The 27,941-nt window shown below is 49.8% G+C and overlaps 1 protein-coding gene across 2 annotated transcripts in view; it reads right to left on the bottom strand.

Annotated features, from left to right (window-relative positions):
• GABBR2 (gamma-aminobutyric acid type B receptor subunit 2) overlaps window positions 1-27,941 on the bottom strand; it is a 348,748-nt gene that overhangs the window by 158,548 nt on the left and 162,259 nt on the right. For both annotated transcript variants that reach the window (XR_005367035.1, XM_038552916.1), the window contains exons 4-5: window positions 13,341-13,442; window positions 600-665 (exon numbers count right to left, since the gene is read on the bottom strand). Coding sequence is in view for 1 of the 2 variants with exons in the window: in XM_038552916.1 (XP_038408844.1) it covers window positions 600-665; window positions 13,341-13,442 (168 nt within the window). In the remaining variant the exon portion in view is untranslated. The remainder of the gene's footprint in view (window positions 1-599; window positions 666-13,340; window positions 13,443-27,941) is intronic.

Raw genomic sequence — 27,941 nt, forward strand, 5'->3', positions numbered from 1 at the left:
CTGGGTGTGGTCGCGCAGCCTGAGGTCCCCATGGCTCCTGACAGTTATGCTTGCATTGGTGACTCACGGCAACCACAAGACCCCCAAATCTCTTCTGTTCTAAATGCACAGAACTCCTCAGCTAGGCCTCTAACCACTTTGGACACAGGCAACATGATTTGTGCTCATGCAGCCTTCTGTTTGGACTATTTGACTTAATCTTAGATTGAATCGCACATTCCAGCCCGTTAGGGTTCCTTGCACCTTGGATCTGTTCCCAACTTGGATCTGTTGGCCTGGACGTCTGGCCTCTCCCACTCTCTGCCCTGCACACAGCAGGCCTCCATCAAGCATGGCTGAGTGGACGGGCGGAGCATTCGCCGATGGGGCTTAGACAGGGAGCTGGAGGGGAGGTTTGGTCACCTGAGGTCCCTAGTGCCTTCCACGACCACACTGTTCTGAGCCCGTGCGGTTTAGCTCCCTGAAAAGAGGAAAGAGTAGTGACAAGAACACTTCTGCTTCTGACAACTCGGACTCAGACTGGGCAGTGAGGAGGAGTCTGAGAAAAAGCTTCGTGAAACTCCCCAAAGACACGGCGACACGACCAAAGTTTTACTTACACAACAGAACACTTTTGCTGCCATATTCTGGTCAAACTGGCCGAGGATGATCCTCACGTCATTGCCCTGTGGACAGAAGGACACGTACGTGAAGGAGAGTGGACGACAGGCATACTAGAGGGCTTGCAGCCGTGGGCAGAGAACATTCGCGCACCCCCAGCTCCCCGGCCAAGAGCTCTGGCCTCTGTGGGGCCAGCTTGCCCTCAGCTCCTGCCGCCCTCCCTGGTCTCAGGGGCTCGCCCTGGGACAAATCTGCACTGGCTGGAGGCTTTATAAAGCTGGCAGCTCTGAGCGGTTCCAGCAGGATCCATGATCTCCTTCAACAAGGGGCAGGCCAGCCCTACAGGGCACTGAGGCAGCGTCTGATCTTCTTCCCCACCTGACACCCAGGAAAACTGAGGCCAGAGGACAGAAAGGAGCAACCAAGGTCCCCAGGGGAGTTGGTGGTGGCAGAAATCAGACTGCAGCGGCCCCACCCTCCCCTAGTATTCTAGACTGTTCTATACCCTCCTGGAACCCACAGAGCTTCCCAATTAAGAAGTTTCAGAGTCTCTTTGAGTTCTGAGCTTTGTTCAAATCTCACCTCCACCCACAAGCCTCAGGGCGCCTCAGGCCGCTCCTTTATCCGTCTTGGCCTCAATTTCCTCATTGGTAGAATGGGGGAAATGGCAGTGCCTAGCTTCCGGGGTTTTGGGGAGGACCAAATGAGACAATCCACATCAACTGCTTCACACAGTTCCTGGCACATAGTCAATGCCCAAAAAGTACTGGCTAGTATTAGGGTTTTATAGCCTCATCCCAACCCATCTTTAACTCCAAGAAAAACTTACATTTGAAAACTCTATAAATAGGACTGCGCTTATGATCTCAATGTGTGCACTGTACAACAGCTCCTGTGACTCATTTATTCATTCAACAAACATTTACTGGGTGCTTGCCTGAGGCTCCCTCCTGGGGCAGGTAAGGGATCCTTGTTGCTCCCTAGGGGGACGGGGATGCAGGCGGGGCCCCGCCCCATAGAGAACAGGCTACAGGAGGATGTGCCAGGCAGCCTGCAGGAGACCAGCTGGGGCCCTGGCCCACTGGCCTGCTCCCCACCCCAGTCACTTCCTGCCCTCCGCACTGAGGCTCAGCCTGGCAGGTGGTGCCACCTTCCCGCCGTTCCGCCTGTCCCTTCCAGCAGGACTCAAGGCTCTTTGATGCATAAAGAAGAGAAACATGCCTTTAAAGATCAGTTTTTAGCATCTTTCAAAATTGGAAAGTGCTGACTGGGAGGCCATTTTACTCATCATGTACTTTAGCAAAATAAAAAAGGCTTGGATTCTAAAATCATCCTTCGTTTGCAAGCAAGAATGGAAAGAAGAGAAAAAAAAAAAAACCCTTGCTCTGAAAGGACTTTAAAAGATCGTTAACAGAGCAGTTGAAGGAAGGCAAGCCTTTGTCATCACAATGTCTGCAATGCTATAAAAAGTTCTAAGCTGCTTCCGTTCTATGGACATGCTCTCAGGCACACTCCAGGATTTTTTCTGCTTGTTTGTTGAAATCTTTTAGCCTTTTTTGCTGCTAATAGTATTCATCCAACCAGCCAGCAAACACTTATTGAGCATCTACTTTGTGCCAAGCTCTGTGTTGCTAAACATGATATAGTAGAAATAGCTTATTGGATTTTAGATTTTAGTTCAAATCCCAGCTCTACCACTGACCAGCTGTGTGGCCCTGAGTCTTAATCCCCTGGAGCCTCAATTTTCTCATCATTGAAAGAGGGAGAATACAACCTACCTTGCCAGGTGGCTGTGGAATTCATGCTAATGAAACCTACCCACTGGCCTCCATGATGCTTCCTCTTGGTTCTTTCCTACCTCCTGGTCCCTCCTGCTCAGACTCCAGGGCAGCTCATTATCTCTCTGCCCATCCCTAAATGCTGGTGTTCCAGTTTTGCCCTCATCACTCTCCTTGGGCATCGTCATTTGAGAGCCCAGCCACAACTGCCCTCTGTGTGCTACGGAGGCCTGACCACTCTCCCCACCCACTGCCCACTGGACCCTTCCACTTGGACTCTCCCAAGTACCTCAAGCTCAGCACATCCCAAGCTGAACTCATCCTCTTTGCCGACGAGCCCTTTCCCCCTGTCGTGTTGTCCATCTCTGAGAATGCTGTTGCCACCCTCCCACCACTCAGGCTCACTCACCTCCATCCAAGCCCTAACCAGGGCCCGCTGGTTCTGCCTTCCATCCTGTGCCAAGTCACCCCCGTGCCCGCAGCCCCACCACGCTGGGTTTAGCCACCATCATTCCCTCTTTGGTGAACTACGACTGTCTCCCGGCTGGATTCCCACCCTTGGTCCTGCTCCATCCACCCTGGTCGCCACAGAGCAGATGAAGGAATCATTCCAAGATTTAAACATGGTTGTGCAAAATCCTTCCGTGGCTCCCTGAGCTTTATAGGTCAACTGAGCTCCTTAGTAGGACATTCAAGACGCTTTGCCAGCCAACTCCTGCTCCACTCTTCCAGGGCTTGAGAATGAGCTATGTGCAGTTCTCTAAAACAGGTCTGCCATTCGTGCACTCATTCACCGGCTCCTTCCCCACTTTTTCCCCCCTCTTGCTTTCTGCAAGCTCGTCCAGTCCATCTCGAATTCCCTTCTCTCTCACCCCACTCCTCTGCATGGAGAGCTGCCACTCACCCTTCATGCTTTAGCTCAGGCACCTCCTACTCTGAGAAACCATCTTTGTCCTATTAGGTGGTCATTTGCTCCTCTGTCAGCCCAGAGCACTCTGCTTCCCTCTATCATGGCACAAGTCCACTTACTTGCCTGTCTTTTCCACTGGACTAAGAGTAACTTTTTTTTTTTTTAAGATTAAAAAAACTTATTTATTTGAGAGAGAGAGACAGAGCATGAGCAGGGGGGGAGGAGGGGGAGGGAGAAGCAGGCTCCCTGCTGAGCAGGGAGCCCGATGTGGGACTCTATCCCAGGACCCCAGGATCATGACTTGAGCTGAAAGCAGATGTTTAACCAACTGAGCCACCCAGGTGCCTCTGGACTGAGGGTAACTTGATTCGGCTATGGGTCCCAGGTCAGGGGGACAGGGCATACATGGCATATATACAACAACAACAGGCATTGAATGCATGAATGAGGGAGTAGATGCTATGTAAAGTACCAAGCACAGTGCCTGGCCTGCTCTCCTTATTCAGTTACTGGTAGCTATGATCACCAGAGCACCAATACCCTGCTAGCCTAGGGCTCAGCACTCATTGGGTTCACCATGTCCATTTCTTGAATGGACCGAGGAGCCCACATCTTCATGGCTGACCACCTGACCACCTGCAGATAGATAAATAACCAGCTCTACCACTCATGGACAATTGCGTGTCTCTGTTGCCATGACAACCAAGTTGCATGGACCATTTGGTTCTGTGCTCCCAGACTGTTAAAATTGGATGGAACCCAAGAGATCACTGATCTACTGAACCCCTTCCTAGAGAGGCAAAAAGCTTTCCCCAAGACTGCACCGCACCCCAGAACCAGTACTCTCACCTCGGTGGCCCTCTGACCATCAGAGGACCTGGAGAAAGATCCTAACCAGAGCCAGGTTGTGCCTGCTGCAGGGAGCTATCCACACCCACTCTGATTCCAGCCAGGAAGAGGCGGCAAGATGCTGCAGTGTCTGGGAGGGAAGCAGCAGCACCCAGTGCACCTGGAGCGGGGGGAGCGGACAAAGGGAGATGGAACCGGCCTGGGATCCTCAGCAGGAACCCTGAGAGCAGTAGAAAGAGGTGGAACAGCTTCTCAAAATGGAAAATGTGTACTCCGGGAGCATGAGGAGTTTTCCTGAGAGTATGAAAAGCATGGATATACCTTGTTCTCCTTTCCAGAGCAACAACTTATTGGAAGATTCGGGGATGAGGGGAAAGGTTTTGGATTTCGGGATTCTTTTTAAAATCAAGACTATTTATTATTTATTTATTTGACATGGGAGGGGCAGAGGGAAAGAGGATCTTTTTTAAAGATTTATTTATTTATTTGAGAGAGAGAGAGAGAGAGAGAGCAGGGGGGAGAGGCAGAGGGAGAGGGAGAGAGAATCTTAAGCGGACTTCGCATGGAGAGTGAAACTGATGCAGGATCTGATCTTACAACCCCGAGATCCTGACCTGAGCTGAACCCAAGAGTCAGATGCTCAACCAGTGCTCCACTGAGGCACTCCTGGGTTTGGAGAGTCTGAGAAGTTTTTAACACATGCATGCTCTTGCAAAAGTTCCAGGATCATGCTGTTCAATGTTACATAACTTGTATCTTTTCCTGAAAATCTGTAAAGTGGAAGAGAAATTGTGTCTTGGCAGTGGTCCCTGCTTCTGGCCACACCTCCCATCTCCCTGCCAGGGGTTTGAACACACTCTCCTTTGCAGTGGAAAGGACTCTGGGGCAGTCTGAAGAGTACCAGGGGGTAGGGCAGGAGAGCTAAGAACGTCCCTGAGGATGAGAGTTACAGAACAGGGTTGTGATGGTTCAGAGAACCCAGAATGTGGCAGAGGACAGGGTCCAAAAATCCTGCACTCTTCCACAGACTCTCGATTCTGCAGGAGGCCACCTGGAGAGAAAGATGGCCTGAGTTGGGACAAAGGACGTCTTGTCCTCAGATGGTTAGAACTCAGGTTGTAGAGCACACGGAGACCTATGTTCACACAAGAGGCCTCGCCTACAGGGAAGGGGCAAGAATGGAAGGAGACAGCGATGGGGTGGGAGGAGTGTTCAGCCCAAACCCTGGATGGATTTCCTTTCCTCCTTCCTGGGTTCTTCTCATCTCTTGTCTAAAGCCTCTTTGTCTCTGGGACACTTCAAGCCAGCTAAGGATCACATACACACAAAAGTGACACTTCAGCAGGATAACCTAATTCAAAGACCTTGTGTATAACCCCCCATGTGTAAGGGATCCTAGCAAATAAAAAGCAAGGACAAGTTTGGAGCTCTCTCTAGCTGTGGTACTAAGCGGTATATCAGCCCCAGCCAAGGAGATAGGTGTTATTATGTCCACTCTGGAAAGTTTCATGAGCCTGCTGAGCCCCAAAGAATTAAGAAGCTTTTCCAAGTGCAGCAGACACCGTCAGCTCTGGTGGTTCGACTCAGGACTGTTGCATCCATCCCAGAGCAGTGAGCATAGGCTGCTTACGGCTTGCTCCCTTCTCTAGACAACTGCCCCCTGCTAATGGGAACCTCCTGGCTCTGAAGATCGTGCTGTGCCCCACATTCCGCAGCATCCAGTGACTCGCTCACTGAAAGGGGGCACCAGCTCTGGGGTGCAGGCTATGCTCCAGATACCCCGTGAGGCCAGGCTAAACTGGTCTCGAGCCAAGACAGCATTCTGGCCCAGCTTTCCTCTTGCCTTATCCTGCCTTTCTCCTGTGTCCTGAGTGTGTTCTCAATAAATCACTTTCACCAGACTCTCAGGCTCTGTTTCTCAGGAGTTCAACCTAAGACACCAGGTCACACATGTAGGAAGTGGTGGGCTGGTCTCAACTCCGGCTGGGCCTGGCCCCAGAGCTGGAGTGCTTGACCAGTCACCCCTATTTATTGCCGCCTGGGCTGAGAAAACATCCAGCTTGCAGCAACAGCTCTTGGGAGAAAGTTGGGTAGACTTGGACGTGAAAGCACTGCAGCAGGAGAGGTGATCCTGAGACATTAAAATGGCTGGCATAACATTTAAAAGAGCAGGAAAGCAGAGGCCACCCCATCCTGCCTTCCTTGTGGCCAGAGTGCGGGGTCCTGCTAGAAGGGAAGGTCAACCGGACACTGACCTCTGTGTTTTCTGGTATCTCCTGCCACCTGTACATCCATCTTGGTCCACTGCAATCGCTTCCTGGTTTTCCCAGGTGCCCAGCCCTATAGACCCACCGGGATGCTGAAAAATTAGAATAAACTGTGTATGATGCTGTAGAAAGGGAGGAGGTGCTACAAACCCCAGAGCGGCCGAGCTCTTAGCAGCTGGTCATGATGGGGCTGGGAGGTGGTACGACCTGGGCCAGTGGGCATTGGGGAAGGGGTCTAGAGCCCAGGCTCACTCCTGCCCCCGACTCTGGCTATGAGACCTGGGGTTAAGTCCAGGAGGGTTAGCCTAGATGCTTCCCAAAGTACCTCCTGGCCCTGACACACCGATTCCATACCCAGAATGAGTACTTTTATTTAGTTAGTTTTGACATCTTTTTTCCTTACCAGAAATGTGCCTAATGGCAGAGAAGCAGGAGACATATATTCTTTTGTTGCTGTTGTTACATTAAACTTTTTATTCTGGTTAGCCCTTCCATTTATTTTTCATTTTTATCTGTCTGTCTGTCGATCTACTGGAGTGTAGTTGACATAAAATGTTACATTAGTTTCAAGTGTACAACATAAGGATCAGACAAGTCTGTACCCAAAGGAGGCATATATTTTTAAAAATGGAAGTAAAGAAGGAATGGCCCATAGCAGCCACTGGGAAAGCATCCCATTTCTGTACAGTTTATTATTTTATCTTGAAAATTCACGTATATTTAGCATTCCAATTACGTATCTGTGCTTATCTTAAGATAAAAATAATGCTTTTCTTCCCATGTTTCTGAGCAAAACTGGCCCACTGGGAAACTGTACCATGTTCATGCTGTAGCTTTGCATCCCCCTGGGGTACCTATGTGAACCATTTCCCGCAGTCAAGTAGCCTCCTGGCCTGTGGGGATGAGAGGGGAGCTCCCACAAGGCCTCTCCCATGGAGCAGAGCGGGGGGTCACAGTTCACCTGAAGGTCTAATTTTGCCGTCTTCCTGTTTTAGGCAGAATAATGGCCTCCCCCCAAATGTCTTATTTCCTCATCTCCAGAACCTGGGACTATGCTCTGTGACATGGCAAGAGGGAATTAATGCTGCAGAGTTTTGGAGACGGAATTAAGGTTGCTCATCGGCTGGCTTATAAATTAGGGAGATGTTCCCGGAATCTGAATCCTGAATGATGGGTTGGGGGCTGCTCCAGGGAAGGGGGAGAAAGCAAATAAAGTGCACAGAGCAGGACATCTGAAGCCTGGCCCTCTGCCCCACAGGGTCCAAAGCTTCAGAGCAGGCACCATAGAGACACCCAGGGGCAGCCTCCACACCCCCTCCCCCAGCCCAGCCTGGCAACAGTTCCCCTTTAAAGCCCCATGTTTGGAACAGGCCTGGAAGGAGCTTAAAGGCCTCCAGTCTCCATCACGCAGAGATGGTTTTATTTCTTGACTTCCTTTAGGCGAACTTCGGTACGTATCTGCTAAACCAGCCTGATTAATTTTGTTATTTGGTTCCTCTGTGCTCTTGCTTATTTTCGCCTGGGTGATCTGTCCAAGAAGGAGAGGGTTATGGCTCCCAATGCTATTGTGTTTCTGTCAATTCTCCTTTGTATTTTAACAGGCTTTTCTTTATATATTTCAATGAGATGTAATTTACAGCAATAATGGTCCATGAGTGTGTAGTTCTCACGGTGAATGGTACCCCGATCTACAGAGAATGACTCTCCTTAATCCCGTTTAACGGTCAGTGCCTTGAATTCCCTTTGGTCTCCTGTGAACGCTGGGGTTCTTGCTTCGTTTGGTTGGCTTGCCCTACCTCTGCCCGACTTCTGACCTTTGCCTTTTCGGGGTCACTTCCTCTGCCGTCAAAAGCTACAGTTAGTTCTTCAAAAACACAATTGTAGAAGTCTTTGCCTTTTCATACGGAGTTTGACCTATTTGAATTTATGGTCAGAATGGCTCTATTTGGTCTGCAATTACCTACCTGGTACGCTTCCCGGCGTTCACATTCGCTTTCTGCTTTTCAATATGTGGACTAGATTTTCCCTGTGTTCACCTTCTATGCTTCAAAAGCTTCAGGTTCTGTTTGCATTATAGTATATTTACCATCAAGTTATTCAAAGCATCCTTTAGCTCATACGTTTATTTAGGAAATTCATGAGCCAGGTGGGCTCCTCTGAGTCCCTCTTCTATCTAAGACCAGGAGGTTACCACCCCTGTTTTATATCACCCACTTTTTTGGCCCTGTTAATGGAATTTGGATTTCTCTATCTCAGTTATTGTTATTCAAGTATCTATTTTTGCACTATATGTACATGTACATTTGCTTTCAAAATGAACTTCTGCATCTGTATGCAATTTTATAACAATTTATTTAGACTTAGCTTTCTGTCCACGGATTCCTGTGGCTCCTACTCAGCCATTTCTGCCATAACCTGCTATGAAGTTTGCCATTGTTCTTGGCTGGCTGATGTAAACCTTCAAGGATTAACTCCGAGAAGGGCACCTGGCTAGTAGGCCTCATCAGCTGCACGCCTGGGAGGCGGTCTCCCAGCGGCTCTATTGTCTCTGGGATTGAATGCTGCAGAGGAGTCAAGGTGGCCTGGTTTTTGCACCTTTGTGGGAAATTTGCTTTTTTTTCTGGCCTAGATACTTGTAGATTCTTCCCCTTTATGTTTGTACTTCAAAGCTTCTGCCAAAATGTGTCTTGGTATGACTCTCTTTTCACCAATTCTGCTAGAATGTGGAAAGGCCAGTGAGACCGTGCACATAGCAGTGTGCACATTTCCTTCTGAGATTGTTGAGTTTGTAGTTCAGAAATGGTTGACTATTAGCAATTCTGTCAGTCCAACCTAGTAGGACTCTCTTGAGCGCACTTAAGTTTGGCTCCCTTTTTAAAAATAAACTTATTTGAGATTAGTTTTAGATTTACAGAAAAATGACAAAGATAGAAAGTCCCCATATGCTCCTCACCCAGCTTCCCCTATTATTAATATTTTATGTTAGTGTGGTACATTGGATACAATTAATGAATCAATATTGATTATTATTAGCTAAAGTCCATACTTTATTCAGATTTCCTTTGGGTTTTCTTCTCTAATGTCCTTGCTCTCTTCCTGGATCGCACCCAGAGCACTACATTATATTTAGTTGTCATGTCTCTGTAGGCTCCTTTTGGCTCAGATGTTCCTCCATTTTAAAGACCTAGACAGTTTTGGGGAGTATTTGGAAAATGGCCTAGAATTTGCCTGGCGTTTTCTTCATGGTTGGACTTGGGGCATGAGTTTTGGAGAGGAAGAGCACAGAGACAAACTGTCCATCTCATCCCTCATATCAAGGGTGCATCCTCTTGTGGATGAACTTATCACTTAAGTGTGACTTACCACTGTTGATTCTGACCTTGGTCACCCCGCTGAGGTCATGTTTGTCTGATTTCTCCACCATCAAGTTACTCTTCTCCCCTCTTTCCATTGTGTACTCTTTGGAAGAAAGTCACTTAAGAAGTGGGTCATTCTGCTCCACCTCCATGAGTATAAAATAGCTACATCAATCATTTGGGATTTTTCTGTATAGGAGGTTTGTCTGTTCTTTCCCATTAATTTATTCATAGCAGTATGGACACATGGGTATTTGTCTCATACTTTGAGTTACAATTCCATACTATTTTATTTTGTTGCTGAAACTGTCCCAGCTTTGGCCACTGGGAACTCTTTTCGGTTGGCGGCTGTACTCCTCCAACGTGCCCCCATCAGTGTGTTTTGCTGATGTTTTGAGTACTTCCTCACTTTCTGGCATTAGAAGATGCTCCAGGATCATCTTGCATACTTCCTGCCTTAGTCCTAGAATCAGCCATTTCTCCAAGGAGTCCTGGTTCTTTTTTTATGGAGAATGGTATTAGAAACCAACATCTGGGTGCTCGGTGTGCTTGTTGCTATTGTGGTGCCTATTTCGTGTTGATTTTGGTTCCGTTTCACCTGTTCTGGTTTTCCCTTAGGGTCTCCCTTCTCCAGTGTCCATAACTGTTACTTCTTCCCTCATTATATTGATCACTCTCACCATTTCCTCTGAATTCTGGGAAATATCTCAAGTTTGTCCTTCACACTATTGATCATTTTTCTTGGCATTAACTCTGCTCCCTAATACCTCCAATGCAGATTTTAATTCTGTTCTTTGGTATTCAGTTTTCTTCCTTGTCCTCTGTACCTCCTTCTCTATCTTATCACACAGTAAACCAGAGATGTGCTTTTACTCTGAGCTTTCCAGAAGTTACTTTATTCCTGAGTATTCTATCCTTGTGTTCTCTATTGGCTTTATCTGCCCAGATTTGGTATTTTATTTACACACACTCAAATTAATTTGATTCTGGGTGATGGGGAACAAAACAGTGAACACAACAGACAGAAACTCCTGCCTCCCAGAGTTTATGTTCTGGTGGGAGGAGATAGATGATAAAACAACTACACAAAATGAGCAATAGGTCCGATGTTGTGATGAGTTGAATTGTGTCCTCCAAAGATATGTTGAACCCCCAATACCCTAGAATGTGACCTTGTTTGAAAACAAGCTCCCCACAGATGTAATTAGTTAAGATGAGGTCATATTGGTGTAGGGTAGACTTGCAATGCAACACGACGAGTATCCTAATAAGACGATGTGAAGAGGAAGAGGAAAATGCCTAGGGAGTAGGGGTTGGGAGTTATGCAGCTGCACGCCAAGGAACACCAAGGACTGTTGGCAACACCAGAAAATAAAGGCACAGGAGAGCCCCAGAGCCTTCTAGAGAACATGGTCTTGCTGACACCTTGACCTTGGGCATACAGCCTCCAAAATGTGAGAGTATACATTTCAGTTGCTTTAAGTCACATTGTTTGTGGTACTTTGTTTCAGCAGACCTTGGAAACGAACACAGACATCCATCAGTGAAATGGAGAAAATCAGCAGAAAGTGGGCAAGGATTTAACTTTTAAATGAAGTATTTGGGAAGGCCTGGAAAAAGGGGAACAACTGAGCAAAGATGAGAAGAAGGCTGGAGAAGCAGCCGTGTAAGCCTCTGGGGGAAGAGTGCTTCCCCCAGAAGGACTCCTTTGCCAGCAGACAGACTAGGCTCCCGCTTCCCCCCTCCCCTCCAGCTTATGTGATGTTGTCATCCGTTCTGAGCACCGCAGCTGTGTGGGGTGCTGGAGAGACCTGAGCTGCCCTGTCACCCAGATCCAGGCTTGAATCCAGCCCACTGTTTTCCAGTTGAGTGACTCGGGGCAATCCTTAACCTCTTTGAGCCTCACATTCCCCACCTGTGACACAGGGATGCAAAAACTGCCTCCGTCTGAGGGCTCTGGGGAGGACTGAATGAGCCAGGGAGGGTCTGCATCGGCCCGGCTCTGGCTCAGGGCGCTGGCCCGGCAGGCTGCTACTTCCGTCAGCAGTATTGTCACTCCTACTTCTGTTGGAGCTAGTTGGCCGAAGAGCAGAGCACCCAGTTCCATTCCTAATTTCTCTCAGACTTTCAACTAGTGCTTCTGCTCCACACACAAAGGCTCTTTCAACTCCAAAGCCTGCTAGGCCTCCGAGATGCAGGAAGCTATTTCAAGTGCCCACCCTGGGGAGACGCTGCCCTGTGTGGTGGAGAATGTCAGCTCAGCATCGGGCTCTTCCCTCACCCTCAGCCCCACCGGCTCCCTGGAGAGTAGGCACTCTGCACTGCTCTGGGTCCTCCTGACCCCTACAGCCTGACTGGACCCTCTGCCCACACAGCCCGTGGGGGAACAGTGTGGGCAGATCCAGCCCCAGCTACCTGGGCTGCCAGCAGGCCCTCCCACCCACTGTTTCCTTCTCTGCAGGGACTCTCAGGGCTGAAATGTCACACACAGGCATGCTCCTGAGGTCAGGAAACAAACCACTGGCACTCTGCTCCCCTTGTTCCCTGTCTTTGGGCCTCAGTCTTTTCCATCTGTGAACTGTGAGGGCTTTGCAAGATAAGAATTCTAAACTGCCACCTGTTCTGACTGGTGTAGCCTGGGACCTGCCCAAGATGAAAGGGGGCTTATCAGCAATTGGCATCTGGGGTCTCCATGTCGACAACCCTAAATGTGGGCATGCCAGAATGGAAGAGAGGGAGACAGGAAGAGAGGGAGAGAGATGCTCTAACTACGTCTGTACCTGCTTACAAACCCCTAGCATCTCCCACTGCTCCCTGGATAAAAGACCAAAGTCCTTAGCTCGGCATTCAAGGCTCGTGGAACCTGGCTCCAAATGCTTTTTCCAGCCCCGACACTGCCCTGCCTTCTTATCTTCACCCCTTTTTCCCTGCTGGGCACCTGCAGGCCCCCCTCCTGCTTATCCTCCCTGGCCAGGTGCAAATGTTTCTCTGGAGCCTTGTCTGAACCCTCTCCCCAGGCTCGATGAGTCACTTCCTCCCTTTGTTCCTAGGCCCCTCTGTTCTGATCCCTAGAGGAAGCTGCTGGCTTCCACACCAGCTGTGAGCAACCTGAGGACAAGGACATGCTTGATGGCATCTGTGAGCCCAGGAGGGGGTATGGCACAAACCAGGTGTTTGAGAGAGAGTTTGTGGGATAAGAGGAGTCAGGAGCTTAGGCTTTCAGTCCCAGTAACCATACTGCCTTGCTGTGCCTTTGGGCAACATAGTCCCTCTTTCTCCATCTCTTCACAACAGAGGAGGTGGTAACTCACATCCTGCTTGCCTCTTAGGCTCGGGTGAGAGATACAAAGTCACCAAGTAAGCTCTACATGGCTATGCACCTGGCAACCAGACCTTTGGTCCCTGCTGGCCAAGCAAGGGGAGAGCCAAGGGAAGCCAGCTCCTGGGAGCCTCTCCCCACGTGTGAAATGCCAGGATGAGAGGGAATAGCCTAAACTCGAGGCTCTTTCACAGTCAGGGATGCGGGGAAGCCTGGAGCATGGCACAGTCTGTCCTCCAAGCCATGGCCAGACACACCTACCTTCAGCTTTTTGACACTCGTGCAGGGGTCGTTGGAGAAGCTCTCGGTGTCCGAAATCTCGATGTCCTCACCATACAGAACCCCAGTCAGGTCGTTCCTCACCTGTCACAAAGAGAAAGAGTGGGTGGGTGTGCTGGTGGCCACAGGAAGGACAGGAAGGGTCTGGTCAGAGGGGTCATCCCGACAAAGCAGCTCAACTGGGCTGTTTTTTTCCACCAACAATGCAAAACGAGCAATTTACCCCTTTTATTATAAACTAGAGGGCCCTGTGAGACCGTGGAGACCTGCCTGTCCCACCCCGCAGGTGACACACTGGTAAAAGGACAAGAAACTGATTGCATAAGGTTTTCCTGGGAGAGTCAAGATGAGCACCCCAATCTCCAGGCTTTCATGCTGGGGTTTCTCTGCCCTTTATCATACTGTCTCCAAGTCAGACTATTCACATACATCTCTACTTATGGCAAGGGGGTATGGAGCCAACCCGCGCTGTTACATGTAACTCTGTCCACTGACACGCAGGGCGGCTAACAACTCTGTGCTTGGAAAGCGGAGGTCTGTGAACTCCAGGGTGTGCCAAGTCCAGCCAATGTGTGAAGCAGCATGGAAGGATATTAGGGAGTGGTGGGGACAGTGGCAAACTGGTGACCACATGTCCCATCTAAGGTGGCAGCTGCTGTAATCACGCTGTGCCAGAATGCTAGACCGGGGTCACTAGACCTTCTGGTTTTGGGGGAAGAATTCAGAAATCTAGGTTTTTTAAAATATAAGATCCTTGCATATCTGAAAATATTGGCATGATTTTGAATTACTTAAAACACACACAACAAAGTAGGAACTCTGAAACCAAAGAACTCTGAAGTTTGTATCTGGCCTGTGGCCATGGCTGAGCAACCCCTGATGTAAAGCAATGGAAACTGGACTATGTGTGTCAGTAAAAACAACTGGGCCGGGGGGGGGGGGGGGGGGAGGCTTGCGTAGGGGCCCAGATTCTAGGTTTTGCTTTGTCACCAACTTGGTGGTGACCTCTGCCTCGCTGTGTGACTCACCCTGTCTCAGGGCTTTAGTGTCTTCTTCCTTAGGAGAAGATGATCCTTACAAGCACTTCTCGTTCACACCCATTATGATGGTCATTATTAAAAAACAGGAAACAGTAAGCATTGGCGAAGATGGAGAGAAATGAAACCCATGTGCACAGAATGGTGCAGACACTGTGGAAACCAGTACGGCAGTTCCTCAAACATTAAACACAGATCGCTATATGATCCAGTATTCCACCTCTGGTTACTGTCTCAAAAGAACTGAAAACAGGGTCTTCAAGATGTACTTGCACACCCATGTTCACAGCAGCCTTATTCACAAAACCCAAAAGATGGAAGTAACCCACATGTCTATCAATGGATGGAGGGATAAACACGTGGTATGTACACGCCACGGAACACTATTCAGCCTTCCAATGAGGTTCTGATCCACACTACAATGTGGATGAAATGAAGACATTATGTGAAGTGAAAGGAGCCAGACACAAAAGGACAAGTATTGTAGGATTCCACTCACATGAGGTACCTAGAGGAGTAGAATTCATAGAGATGGAAAGTAGATCAGTGACTACTTGGGGCTGGGAAGGAGGGAATGGGGAGTTAGTGTTTGATGGGTAGGGTGACTGGGTGGATGAAAAAGATCTGGGGATGGATGGTGGTGCTGATTACACAATAGTATGAATGTACTTAATGCCACCAAACTGGACACTTAAAAATGGTAAAAATGGACAGGGAGTCTGGGTGGCACAGTTGGTTGAGCATCCAACTCTTGGTTTTGGCTCAGGTCATGATCTCAAGGTCATGGGATTGAGCCCTGTGTAGGGTGTGCTAGGTGTGGAGTCTAAGATTCTCTCTCCCTCTCTTTCTGCCCCTCCCCCTCTCTAAACATAAATAAATAAATCTTTAATAAATGGTTAAAATGGAAACTTCATGTTACCTATATTTTATCACAGTAAAAAAAAAAAAAAAAAAAAAAAAGGCGCTTCTTATTTCCGTGGTAGATTTCTTCCCATGTATATCTCAAAGCGTTATTTTGAATAATTTGGCTGTGAACATTGCAGGATGGTCGCTGGGAAGCCACCACCGTGGAAACAGAGCCAAAGGGTTTCAATGGGAACTGCTGTATTTTATTTCTTTAAGAGAAATATGACACAAATAGAACAAAAAGTGAACGTTTATTTAATTCTGGGTAACGAGTCCATGGGTGTTTGCTACTCTGTGTTTCCTGAATGCTGGAAATGCTCTGGATAAATGTTTGGTACAAGGTGTTATTCTATATGTTGGCAAATTGAACACCAATAAAAACTAAATTTATATAAAATAAAACAAAGAATGAAGCTGCTGCAATCACATGGAGCCTTGTCCATTCTTAGTTTTTATCTCTATTTTTTTAAAGATTTTATTTATTTATTTATTCGTGAGAGACAGAGAGAGAGAGAGAGAGAGAGAGAGGCAGAGACACAGGCAGAGGGAGAAGCAGGCTCCATGCAGGGAGCCCGATGTGGAACTCCATCCTGGGTCTCCAAGATCATACCCCAGGCTAAAGGCGGCACCAAACCGCTGGGCCATCGGGGCTGCCCTTTTACCTCTATTGTGATGGAAGACTGGGAATGAGTTGATTGGACCAAAAAAGTTGACTTTGGCATTGTGGTTTATTTCTGCTGCCACAAATCCTTCTTGGATGCAGGTGGAGCCCCACTGTTAGTTTCGTGTGTGGGGGGGTGTTGTAGAGAAACAACAACGATTAGACACTTCAGAAAATGTGCAAAGTCACCCCTGCTGGAGGCAGTGCAGCTGATGCACGCACCACTGGCATGCACACTCAGGGGATCTCTCTTGGAGCTCAGTCTTCACATCTCTGAAGTGGGGTTAATACAGCATGTAACATATGGGGTTGTTTCAGGGACCAGCAAAAACACCAATGATGCAAAATGTAAACTCTCAAGTTCTTTATGCAGTTTAAAAGCTGGGATGATCACTTCCAGGGGTAAGGGCAAGGCCTCAAGGCAGTCAGTGGCTTGGAGTATCTATCTGTGAATAAGGGTGTGTGTGAGAGCTGTATAAATTATGGCAAAATAAACTATTTTTTTTTAGGCAGTTAGAACTCAAAACGAACAAAACTAAAACACCCTAGAGGTCATCTCATTCTGCCCCTAATTTCACAAATGAGGAAACAGAAGTGTCATTCCCAGTCTTGTGCTCTCCACATGCTCCCAGGCTGGTTCTTCTGGATCCTGCCAGCTGTGGACAGTTCTGGAAGCCTGATGAGCCAGAACAGGTCAGAACAGATGGTAGTACGATCAGCCACCATAATTTTAGCACCAAGAAGTCTGAGCTCAGCTCAAGTATTTACTCTAATGGACCTCTTTAGAGAAAGCAAATGGAGGAAATGAGTAATAAATGGTATTTTTAAGTAACCAAAGCATGGAAAAGAAACAATGGAGTTGATGTAACTCCTAAGGAAAAGTAGCCACAACCTCACGTGTAGATCGGAGAGTTATTCAGTCCACTGGCCAAAGAGGTACGACACGAATTTGAAACGCCTATTTTTCCTTCTGGAATTGTAGGTTCTCTTGTTTAATGGGGCTGATGTCTTGCTATAAACTGCATTTCTGCACAGTGAGTCCTATGTTTTCATTTGCCTCCATTATAAAGCAGAAATACATTCTTCTGGGAAAAGAGTGACTCTCAATTTTTCCAAGAAAATAAAACACACACGCACTCTCCAGTATAGTTGGAGTCCCGCCGGGGAACCTAATCTGCATGGATGGGCATGGATGGGACAGAGGGGAAGGCTGCCTCATTACCCTGAAGGAAGAGCCAGGACCCCTGGGGGAAATGAGCAGGGCCAGGGGTAGGGTTTCCAGGGTGCTAGGAGAAGAACCTAGAGGGGTTGAATCCTTCAAGGCTGGGGCTTTGGGGCCAGTTCACAGGGCTGAGGTCACTTCTGCTTCCACAATAGTGGATCTGAGCTCAGGCTGCAGAAGGAGCTCCAAGAAGCCCAAGTCACTTGATGCCAGAAAATAGAACCAGAGGGTCAGAGCCCCAGGAATAAATAATCTGGATAGGCTTGGGGGCAAGAGCTACTGATTTCCCTCCCCTGCCTCAAGAACTGATTTGGGCTAGATATGAAGTTGTGTCAGAAAGCCTGTCCTAGGGTGGCCCCTGGATGGTAACACCAGCATCATCTGGGAACTTGTTAGAAATGCACATTCTCAGGCCCCACCCCAGACCTACTGGATCAGACACAGTGACATAGGGTCCAGCGACCTGTGTTTACTCAGCCCTGCAGGTGATTCTGATGCATGCTCAAGTCTGAAAACCTCTGTCCTAAAGGAAGCAGGATAAGTTTTATAACAACCATTGATCATAGTGGGGAAAAATGTTTCCAATGGCTTGGATATTTCCCCTTTGATTAGAAGACCAGAATGTGTTAACTGAGTGAGGCTACTGCCATCCAAAAGGGTGAGCAGGACTAGGAGCCATAATTAGAAGGCATCACAGCTAGAATGAAGGAAGGGGCAGTCACCCTCTGGTCTGTCCTCTGTCCATGTCAGCTCACACCGAGGATGCTGGGCTCAGTTCTGGTTGTCTTTAGAAGGGATAGTGACAAAGTGGCTTAAGCTCAGAGGAGGGAGGTGTGGCTAGGACAGGGACCAAGGACCCTTAGGGAAGCCATGGACACAGGGGGCTGAGGAGTACAAAGGTTATAAGGGATGACAACAATGTCTCCTAAGGCATCCCATGAGGCCTTGGGAATCCAAGATCCAAGTCCAAGAATTTTAACATTTAAGCTCAGACTTTAAGCTCTAAGGAAGTCCAACATCTTGAGAGAAGTCAAGAGCTAAGCAGAATCAGTGGCTCTGGGGGTAAGCCCAGAGCTGTGGGGACAGTCCTGCTCCCGGTCAGCAGGCAAAAACCCCGTCAGGTCAGATCAGCCATCTGAGCAGTAGGCCCAGTAGGTATGCACACAGTCTCCCTCCCAGCTGGGTCACGGGGCTGTGGGGGAAGGGGTGATGAGGACTTGTCACTCCAATGAAGCCATCACACTGGTCTCACTCCTCCAACTGACTGAGGTGTCGGGGACACAGCCAGTCTTTATCATCCTGCGAGATGCAGGGGGAGAAGTAGACAGGTTGGAGGAGGAAAAGGAGACCAGAGGAATAAGTATGTCACTGGCTAGACATCCTAGATCTCAGGCTCTCAATCTGGGCTCCTGCCTCATTCCTGCAGCTGGGATTCCATCTGATGCCCAGTCATTGCCAATGGGCTTGAGTCTCTCTGAACGGTTACCTAGTGCTCTGGTTATCCTTGGGGCTCTGTTTGTTCTTGCCAGTCTCTCTCATTGATTTTCCCATTCCCCCATTCATTCATCCACTTGTTCGTTCATTCATTCATTCATTCATTCATTCATTCATTCATATATTCATGATACTGACATCTCTTCTATTTCACCCACCATGTGAAGTGGTACTAGGGCTCTGATAGTAAGCAAAACCATTCTCAGTCCTGGGTCTCTATCTACTGAGGGTGAGGAACATTCATCAGATGACTGCCCTGTACCTACCAAGTAAAGGGAGTATTCTCAAGTTCAGGAGTATGCTCTGGGAGAGGCTGTAATGGAGGAGCTGGATCCAGGCCAGGAGGTAAAGCAGGAGAAGGATTCCAGGCTGAGGAGTAGTGCATGCAAAGGTCCCACAGTAGGAAAGAAAGTGAGAAGAGTCAGGCTGGGCTAAAGCAGAGCATGGGCCAGGGAGGAGGGAAGGTTGTGAGCACAAAATGAAGAGTAGGCCATCAGGGCCTCATAACTTACATCAAAGATGCTGGTCTTGAGCCTAAGCACCGTGGAAAACCATTACAAGGTTTCAAGGAGGGGTGACATGACCAGAACTGTGTTTTAGGCTGCTGTGGGGCCAGTGAGGGGCAGAGGCAGGTGGGGAAGAGGAAGGCCAGGGAGGCAGCTCCAGCAACCATCTGGGTGACAGATTCTGGAGGCACTGGTGGAGGTACAAGAAGTGACCTACTTAGGGGCGCATTGGGGGCAACTAATAATCTGTATTAGTCATCCATTGCTATGTAACAAATTTTCCCAAAACCTGGTGGCTTCAAACAAGAAGCATTTATTATCTCACACAGTTTCCATGGGTCAGGAATATGGGAGCAACTTAGCTGGGAGGTTCTGGCTCAGTCTTCCCTGAGCTGTCGTCAAGGTATTGGCTGGGGCTGCAGTCACCAGGAGCCTTCTGGATGGCATATCGGTCATAAAACACCTGGGGGGTTTGAAAAAACTGATGCCCAGGCTGCATCCTAAACCAATTAGAATTCCTGGGCTAGCACCCAGGCATCAGCATCTTTAGAGCTCTCCAGGTGGCTCCAACATGCAGCTAAAGATGGGGACCACACATTTGAGAGGTAAAAGCAACAGAACTGCCAAGCTACAGCAGGGTTGTCAGCCTGCCTAAAAGTTCCCCACATCACTGTCCCCACTCTCTCCAGGTCCAGGGCACCATCTTCCTTTCCAGCTTTCCTTCACTGCTTCCCTGTTCTCTCCTGTCCTGTCCCATAGTTATCTCTCCTCTTTCATCCCCAGGTCCTTCTACTCCTGGCCCCCAGCGTGAGGAGCAGGTCCTGTGAACTGAAAGAAGGAAGGGAGGGAGAAGGCATAAGAGACAGTAAGAAAGGCAGAGGAGGAAAGCAAAGCATTGTCATAGCTCTAAGTGATCACTTTCCGACCACACATCCCAGGCAGTGAAGGCTCTGACATGAAATGCAAGGTGGACGTCATGGGGAACATCGGAGACCCCGGGACACTTGGCTTCTGTGGCCTGTAGTTCCCCGGCCGCCTTTCCTAATGAGGCTGCTGCACCAGCTGAGGAATCATCTCGAAAGGCAGACATCCAGGTAAAGATGGGGAGAACCAGATCTGTGCCACATGCACTTTACAACTCTTTGAAAATTCTAATTAGGTTACGAAATGAACTTGAGAGCAAAGCGAATTCCCAGCTCTCCTATGGAAGTGGAGGTAACCTACTTTGTCATTCAAATGCACTCGCTATATATAGCCCTGGATTGTGCCAAAATGTCACTCCTTTTACCTGACTAAAGCGTATAATTATAGATTTACTTCTATTCATTCATGAAATGTGTCTTCACTTGATTAAACAGTTCATTCAAGTAAAATCCATTAAAATATGGAACATGTTAAAATGTGGCTCGTTAGAGGTAGAGGGCACCGCTGTAGTTAAGATGCTAATTAGGATAAACAGGCATTTGAAACACTCAAATCTTTGAATAATTCAGGTCACTTTTACTGGGGCTGGAGCTCCCCAGGAACCACCATTAATTTAAGCTAATTAAAAAATTAGCCTGCAGAAGAGAAGACCGAGGCAGGAAGTGATAACCAGGTTCAAACTCTGAAGGGCTCTCATGTGGAAGAGAGGGCACCTGATTCTGGGCACCCCCATGGCAGAGGAAGGGCCAACAGTAAATGGTTCAGGAAAGCAAACTTTGGTCCAAGCCAAAAGAACTTTCTAATGATGGAGAAGGCTGCTTTGGTAGGCAGTGAGCTGCCTGTCATCAGAGGTGTACAAGGAGAAGCTGGTTGAGATGCCAGAGAAGGGAGTTTTCTCTCATCACCAATGCATGTGGTTCCAAGAAAATAAGCATTTCAAAATTCCATCTGCCCGCACTCTGCCTTTTTCGAAGTACCCCTCTGCATCTCTGAAGTTTTCCAAAGATTTGGGGCATGCACTTAAATCTCCACATCCCATGTGGTTGTACTTTACTTTCCTAAACCTGATGAAGATTCATTGAAGAAAGCGTTCCTTTTAAAAAACAGAGCCATCGAGCTTTCAGATTTCTATAAACGTTAGCTCTTAATAAGCTATAACCAGAGTTGAATACAAGTGAATTTTTTTTTATCGGGGCAAGTACGCAAGTGAACATGCATCAGCTCTACTGTATATGTGTAGCACTTGCACAGGGTAATACCTGTGGCATATATGCAGCTGTGTCCATGTGAAGACCCCACATGTGTGGGGGGGACACCTGTGTGTTCACCCACGGCAGAGCCAATGTGACCTCCAAAGAGGTACGTCCAAGCCCTAACCATCAAGATCTGTGGGTGTGACCTAATTTGGAAAAAGCATCCTTGCAGATGTAGTTAATTGCAGGATCTTGAGATGAGCTCATCCTGGACTACCTGGGTGGGCCCTAAATCCAATAAGAAGTGTCCTTATGACATAAAGGCGGAGGGAGATTCAGGGGACACAGAGACAGGAGGGGTGAGGCATGTGATGACAGAGGCAGACGCTGCAGAGATGCAGCCACCAGCCAAGGAACACCTAGAGCCAGCAGAGGCTGAAAGAGGCTGGGAAAGACGGTTCTGGGGAGCATTCAGAGGGAGCAGGGCCCTGCTGACACCTTGATTTCAGAACCCCTGGCTCTAGAACCATAAGGGAATGAATTTCTGTTGCTTTAAGGCAGTTTCTGGTGATGTGTTGTGGCAGTCACGGAAACAAATACATCGCCCAGGATCCAGCCGCTTGCTGGTCTAAACCGTGACCCCACGGAGCAGCCAGGCTTCCTGTCCTGCCTGCACCCACATCACAGGTAAGGTTCCCCTCTAGTTGACAGCCACTTGTCTATCCCAAAGAAATGACAGTTTTTCTCACTTCCCCAGAGTTACCAAGAGCAGGAAAACAAGGGGTGGACCAGGAGCTGTCATGTTATGAGATGTGGGGGCCCAGGTGGGGCCACCAGGCTGGTGGGCCTCAGGGGCAGGCTCTGGAGTTCGGGTTGCTGGCTTTGAGCTGGCCGTTATAGAGCTGACCATGAGAACTGGGGCTGTCACGTCCACTCCCCAATTAGCGCAGCAGCCCCCCGAAGGGAAGGGCTTTGATGGCACTGTGTCCGTCCAGGCTTCGTCGCAGAGGGTCCTTAGTCTGACCCTTGAAGAGTTCATGCTGAGACCATCTGAGATGGTCTTGCAGGGGTGAGCCAAACGCTCAGCAGCTGGCCTGCATGCTTCAGCCTCAATGAGCAGCCCGCTGACACAGGGCCTGGCTCTGGGGACAGTGCTAGGCTTCCCTGTGGGCACCCCTGGGGGATGCAGAGTTCCAGGGCGGGGGGGGGGCTGTTCTCTGCTCTCCTCACCGCTGTGGCACAGGGTGTGGGGCCTTGTGACCTGAACCCACCTAACCGCTCACATCAAACCCTTATGATCAGCTCCCACCGGCTGGTGGACGTGTGGCCAGCCCCCATGGTGGATGGGAACAGGGATCCCTACTGGCAGAGCTGGCCAGTGACAGGCTCCTGTACGCAAGATCCACCCATGACATTTCCCTCCTGCATTGCAGCCAACACTGGCATCACCTGTTCGGGGAGTCCATCAGAGGGAGAGGGGAGGGCCTGCAGACCACTCTCGTCTGCCCTGTTGCCTCACGGGCTCCTCAGGGGCTCAGCTCCCAGAACCACACCCTAGACCAATCTGTGTGGGGGGGGGGTAGGGAGGGCAGATGATTCAGGGGAGCTAGGGCTCTCTGGCTCTCAAGTCCCTCTTCCCACCGTCCAGCCTCACACAGTTTTAGAAATTCCAAAGAAGCTTAAGTGTGATAGACAGAATAAGGTCCCTTCCCAAAAGATGCACACATCCTCATTCCTGGAATCCCTTCCCTTATACGACAAAGGGCACTTTGCAGATGGGATTAAGTGAAGGGTCTGGAAATGTGGAGATCCTCTCATTATCTAGGTGGGCCCAGGGTAGTCATAGGGGGTCTTTCTAAGGGAAAGATGGAGGTAGACCCAGAGGGAGACCTGACAACAGAAGCAGGGGTCTGAGCGAGGTGGGTGTGCCAAAACCACACTGCTGGCTTTGAAGGTAGAGGATGGCCCCGAGCCAAGGAGCGAAGTTGGCCTCTAGCAGCTGGAAAAGGCAAGGGGCCAGATTCTCCCCTAGAGCCTCCAGAACCAACCAGTCCTGCCCACACCTTGCTTTCGGCCTAGTGAGGTTGATTTTGAACTTCGAGCTTTGTTACCGTAACGTAACAAATTGTGATGATTTGTTACAGCAGAACCTGCAAACTCCTACAACCAGCTCTGACTTTAAAATCCCACACATCTGGAGATCCCTGGGTGGCTCAGTGGTTTAGCGTCTGCCTTTGGCCCAGGGCATGATCCTGGAGACCTGGGATCGAGTCCCACATCTGGCTCCCTTCATGGAGCCTGCTTCTGCTTCTGCCTGTGTCTCTGCCTCTCTTTCTCTCTCTCATAAATAAATAAATAAAATCTTAAAAAAAAAAAAATCCCACACATCCTTAGACACCTCCTCCTACAAGAAGAAGTCTTCCCTCATTCCCAAGCTAGTGGTGACCCCTCCTCCTGAGCACAGGGCCACTCTCTCTGGAGAACCAGAAACTGTCCTGAGAGTCCACACGCCATCCATCCGGGACCCTCAGCTTCCAGCCCCTGGGCTGGGCGTGGGACCTGAGGAAGTGGGACCAGACTGAAGTCCCCTTCCTGGATATGCACAAACCCCCAGCCTGCAGTCTTCCCTTCGTGCACCACTTCTGCAGCTCTGTCAGCTCCATGAAGTCAGACCCTGCTGAGCTATGGCAGAAAGACATCAGCCATCAGAGCCTGGCTGCTTTCCTGTGACGAAGCGCCTGGCGCTTTAATTGCAGCAGGCCTGTGGGACCCAGACCAATAGTTACAGAAAATTTAGATATTAATAAAGCAGGTAAGAAGAGGGCTCTCACCTGAGAGCACCAGAGGAAGTGGGGTGCAGAGTCTCACACACACACACACACACACACACACACACACACACACCCTGCTTTCTGAGCTCCTCCCCTGCTCCCTGGCACCTGAGGAACTGCAGAGGGGAGGGGGGAGGGCCACATAGACAGAAAGCCCCACCTGCATATCCTGAGGAGCTATCACCGAGACGTGGGGACCAGCGTGACCCCTGGGATCCCAGGCAATGGCCAGAACCAGCATGGGAAGCCACCTGGAAGTAGCTTTCGGCTCTCTCAGGGGTAGAACTTTCTAACAAGGATGGAAGGAACGGCTGTGGCTGGAGAGTGAGCTTCCCATCACTGCTGGTATGCAAGCAGAGGTGAGGTTGCTAGAGTAGGTACTTGGGCCTCAGAGGAAGGGGAGGAGAGACAAGGAACCCCAAGGAATGTCTCGGACCTCTACTCCAGTTACAAGGACGCAGGTGTCAAGGGCAGCCCCGCTGGTACACATTCTCAGCTCTGCAGAAATGGGGCAGCTCCAGCAGCTCAGTAAGCCCAATAAACAGGTGGATCTGTGTCCACCCTCTCACCCCAAGGTGGAGCTGAAGGACTCCTCAGAGACCCTAGGGCATCCCTGCCCTTCTCATGTGCAGTTGTCTTTCCAGTCTTATATTTCAAAGTCTTTTTCCTTTGTCCTCTGCTCACTGACCTGCCCAGATGTCCTATGGCCCTCCTCCTTTGTCTACAGGGCCTCCCTTACTTGTTCGGGACTGCCGACTGGCAGCGTGGATGGAGGAGGAAGGGAAGGCCTGAGGGCCACCTGCACCCGGAGCCCACCCCTCTTCCCTTCCTCTCCCGCCCCCCACTCCCAGCCCTCGGGGAGCAAGCAGGCTTGGGGGGCTCGGCAGGATGACTCTGGGTGCATTTCATCCCCTCCACAGTCTTATAAAGCAGACATCATTTTACAGATAGGGGCCTGGAATTTTAAGTGGCTTGCTGAGGCTTTACAATCAGTAAGAGAGAGAAGAAGGCAGAGCTGGGCACATCCAAGGGACGCGGCATCAAGATCAGAGGTGACAACAAAGAGGAGGTGGCACATGCCTGAGATGTACTTCACCTCCTGGCCCCAAGGTCATTGCAAAGGGATGCCTCTGTCCTACAAGTGGGGTTGGCATGGTCACCCTCAGGCCCTGCTCCCCACATCTCTGACCCACTGACCCACCAGGCCTTACTGGACCGCAGGGGAAACTGAGGTCTGCAGAGGGGCAGGGACTTGCCCCAAATCACACAGCTGTCTCGGGGCAGAGCTGGATTCAAACCCAGTTTCCCGCTTTCCACGTCGATACTGCCCAAAGCCATATCTTTAAGAGCAGCAACAGAATGGTAACCCCCCTGCGAACAGTAACCCCCCCCAAAAAAGCCACCCGCTGCAACCCTTCCAGGTCCCTTTCCTGAAGCCCTGCAAGATGGCACCTCCTTGATGGCAGTACCCAGCTCGGTTCCTTGATGTTCCAGCACCGAGCCCAGAGCTTGGCACAGAGCAGCTGCTCAGCAAGCACTGTACAGAACTGGAAATCTTCCCTGACATCAGCCACATTTGGGTTCAGAGTTTTGAAGAGCAGTGGCTCCAGGCCAGCTTGTGCATCACGCCTCTCTGGGAGCTTTGTAGAAATACAGATTCCGGGGCCCTGCCCACAAGCTTCTAACCCGGGGATGAGAGGAGGGGAGGGAGACAGGAATGCGTCTGCATAAAGCACCCTGGGGTCCTCGTTATACAGCCACATTTGGGGGCTACTGGCCAAGTGATGCCCTTTCAGCTGTCCTGGTCTTACCGGGCCCACTAGTCTAGACTCCTTCATTCCCAAGGGCCCTGTAACAGACACTGCGCTGTGCTGCCAGAACTTTCCAGCCTCCCAGCTGCTGGGAGTGTTGGCTACTGATGGCTTGCAGCTGAGTGTCCCTTGGGGCTTTGCCCCTGTCCGAAGATCACAGCCCCCCCCACCAAACCCGTCTCCGTGACTGGCCCAGGCTTCAGGCCTGATTTGGACCATCCCTGAGGGCCACCTAGTTCCAGAGCTCCCCCGGGGCTCTCCTGAGGCCTCTGTTACAACTGCATTTCATGTCCACCGCCCTCCCTCCTGCAGTAAACCTCTTGCAGATCTCAAGTCCCTTTCTAGGGAAACCTGACCCGGGTCAGGCTCACCCACGTGTGCGTTGACTCAGCCCAAACCTGTGCTTTGTCCCCAGAGCTTAGATGACAGGGCGCTGGTGCTGAGAGCCCACGGCTGCTGGAGAAACGCAGCTGCTTGCTTTGGGGTTCTTCTGTGGTGGGACCCAGGGGCTGGCTCAGACCTCTGAGGTCCTGTCCACTCAAAGACTTCTAACTTAGCCAAGTGATTTCCCAACTTCCCCTCAAGCTTGAGAAAAGGAGGGTAGTGACACAACTACCCATGTTCCCAACACGCTAACCCAACCAGTACAATTTCTTGTGTTGGTTGCCCTCGTCTGTACCCACATGAGTCTGTCTCTGCTCCTCTGTTTCTGGAATGTGACTTTTATGGACTTGAGCTACCTTGTCCTTTGACTTGCAGGTAGGGCTGGGCCAACCGCAGGCTCCAGGGGGAGCAGAGGGTGGGTGGGAGGAGAGAAGAGCAGCCCCCCCCCCCCCCCCCCCCCCCGCCTCCAGTGACCACTCCTTCCTCTTGTCTTCTAGGGGGTCAGAGTCTCCGGCACTGCTTTAGCACTAGCTGGTTCCTCTGGTCCTGCCCAAAGTACTTCCTCTAAAGTACATGTTCCTCATGTCAGCCTTCTGAATATGCCACCTGTTTCCTGCCAGGACCTTCACTGGTACAACCGGTTTTTTTGGTAGAAGTCATTGAAGCGTCAACAATTCTATACCTTGATTTTTTTCACCTCACATTTTATCGTATACCTTGATAATTCATTTTTGCCACCAAGCACATACACCAATCACTTTAAGTTCCTGACCTATGCTCTCTTCTGCCAAAGCCCTGCTTGCTGCTTTAAGCCCCACTGCAAACGGCCCTTCCACCATGAAGTCCTTCTGGATGAAGACTCCTGAACGCTCTTCCTTCTCAGGTGTATGCTTGCTTGGCCACGTTCTGGAAGAACTGGCAAATTCTTTGGGTCATCCACACCCCCCATAACAGCACACGGCACAAGGGCTCCTCTGATCTAGTACAGGTGGCTAGGAGAGAATGTCGGCCTTGAGGACGGATGATGGAAAGGAACCAAGGTCAAAAGTTCCTCCAAGGTCAGGGAAAGACAGTCTGCTCTTGCCCTGGCCCAGAGTAGGTGGAGCCAGCCCCAGCCTGTAGAGGTGCTGAGTGTGTGTCTTGGGAGGGAGCTGGCAGGTCAGGTGAGCCGACCGGGTGGACACTCTGTCAAAGTGCTGAGCAGGCCAACAGCCCGCGAGTGGGGCTTGAAGCTGTGCTAAGCTCAGCAGTTTTTATAATGTGTCTTCCTAAAAGCCATATCCAGAGACTCCAGGGAACAGGTATTTATTCACTGTACACCATGCAAGGAGAATTTTCCAAAGGGGACTAGAATCTGGAGTCATTGGGGTTGTCGTGGACTATTAATCTGTCCATCTGCCCCTGGGCTGAGAGCTCCCAGAGAGCCCGAGGCCCTGAGTGCCTGTCAGGTTCTAGTACTGTGGCCTGGCTCCGTCAACACTGGCTGAATGAACGAATGAGACCAACAGTGTCCTGTCCATTTATTTGCCAGAGGTGAGTGCCACTCACACCTGCTGCCCAGCATTCAGAGGAGGCTTGAGAAGCATCTGTGTTTCATCCGTATCAGAGGGTATC

The sequence above is a fragment of the Canis lupus genome, chromosome 11 (assembly GCF_011100685.1).
Source record: "Canis lupus familiaris isolate Mischka breed German Shepherd chromosome 11, alternate assembly UU_Cfam_GSD_1.0, whole genome shotgun sequence".
Classification (NCBI taxonomy): Eukaryota; Metazoa; Chordata; class Mammalia; order Carnivora; family Canidae; genus Canis; species Canis lupus.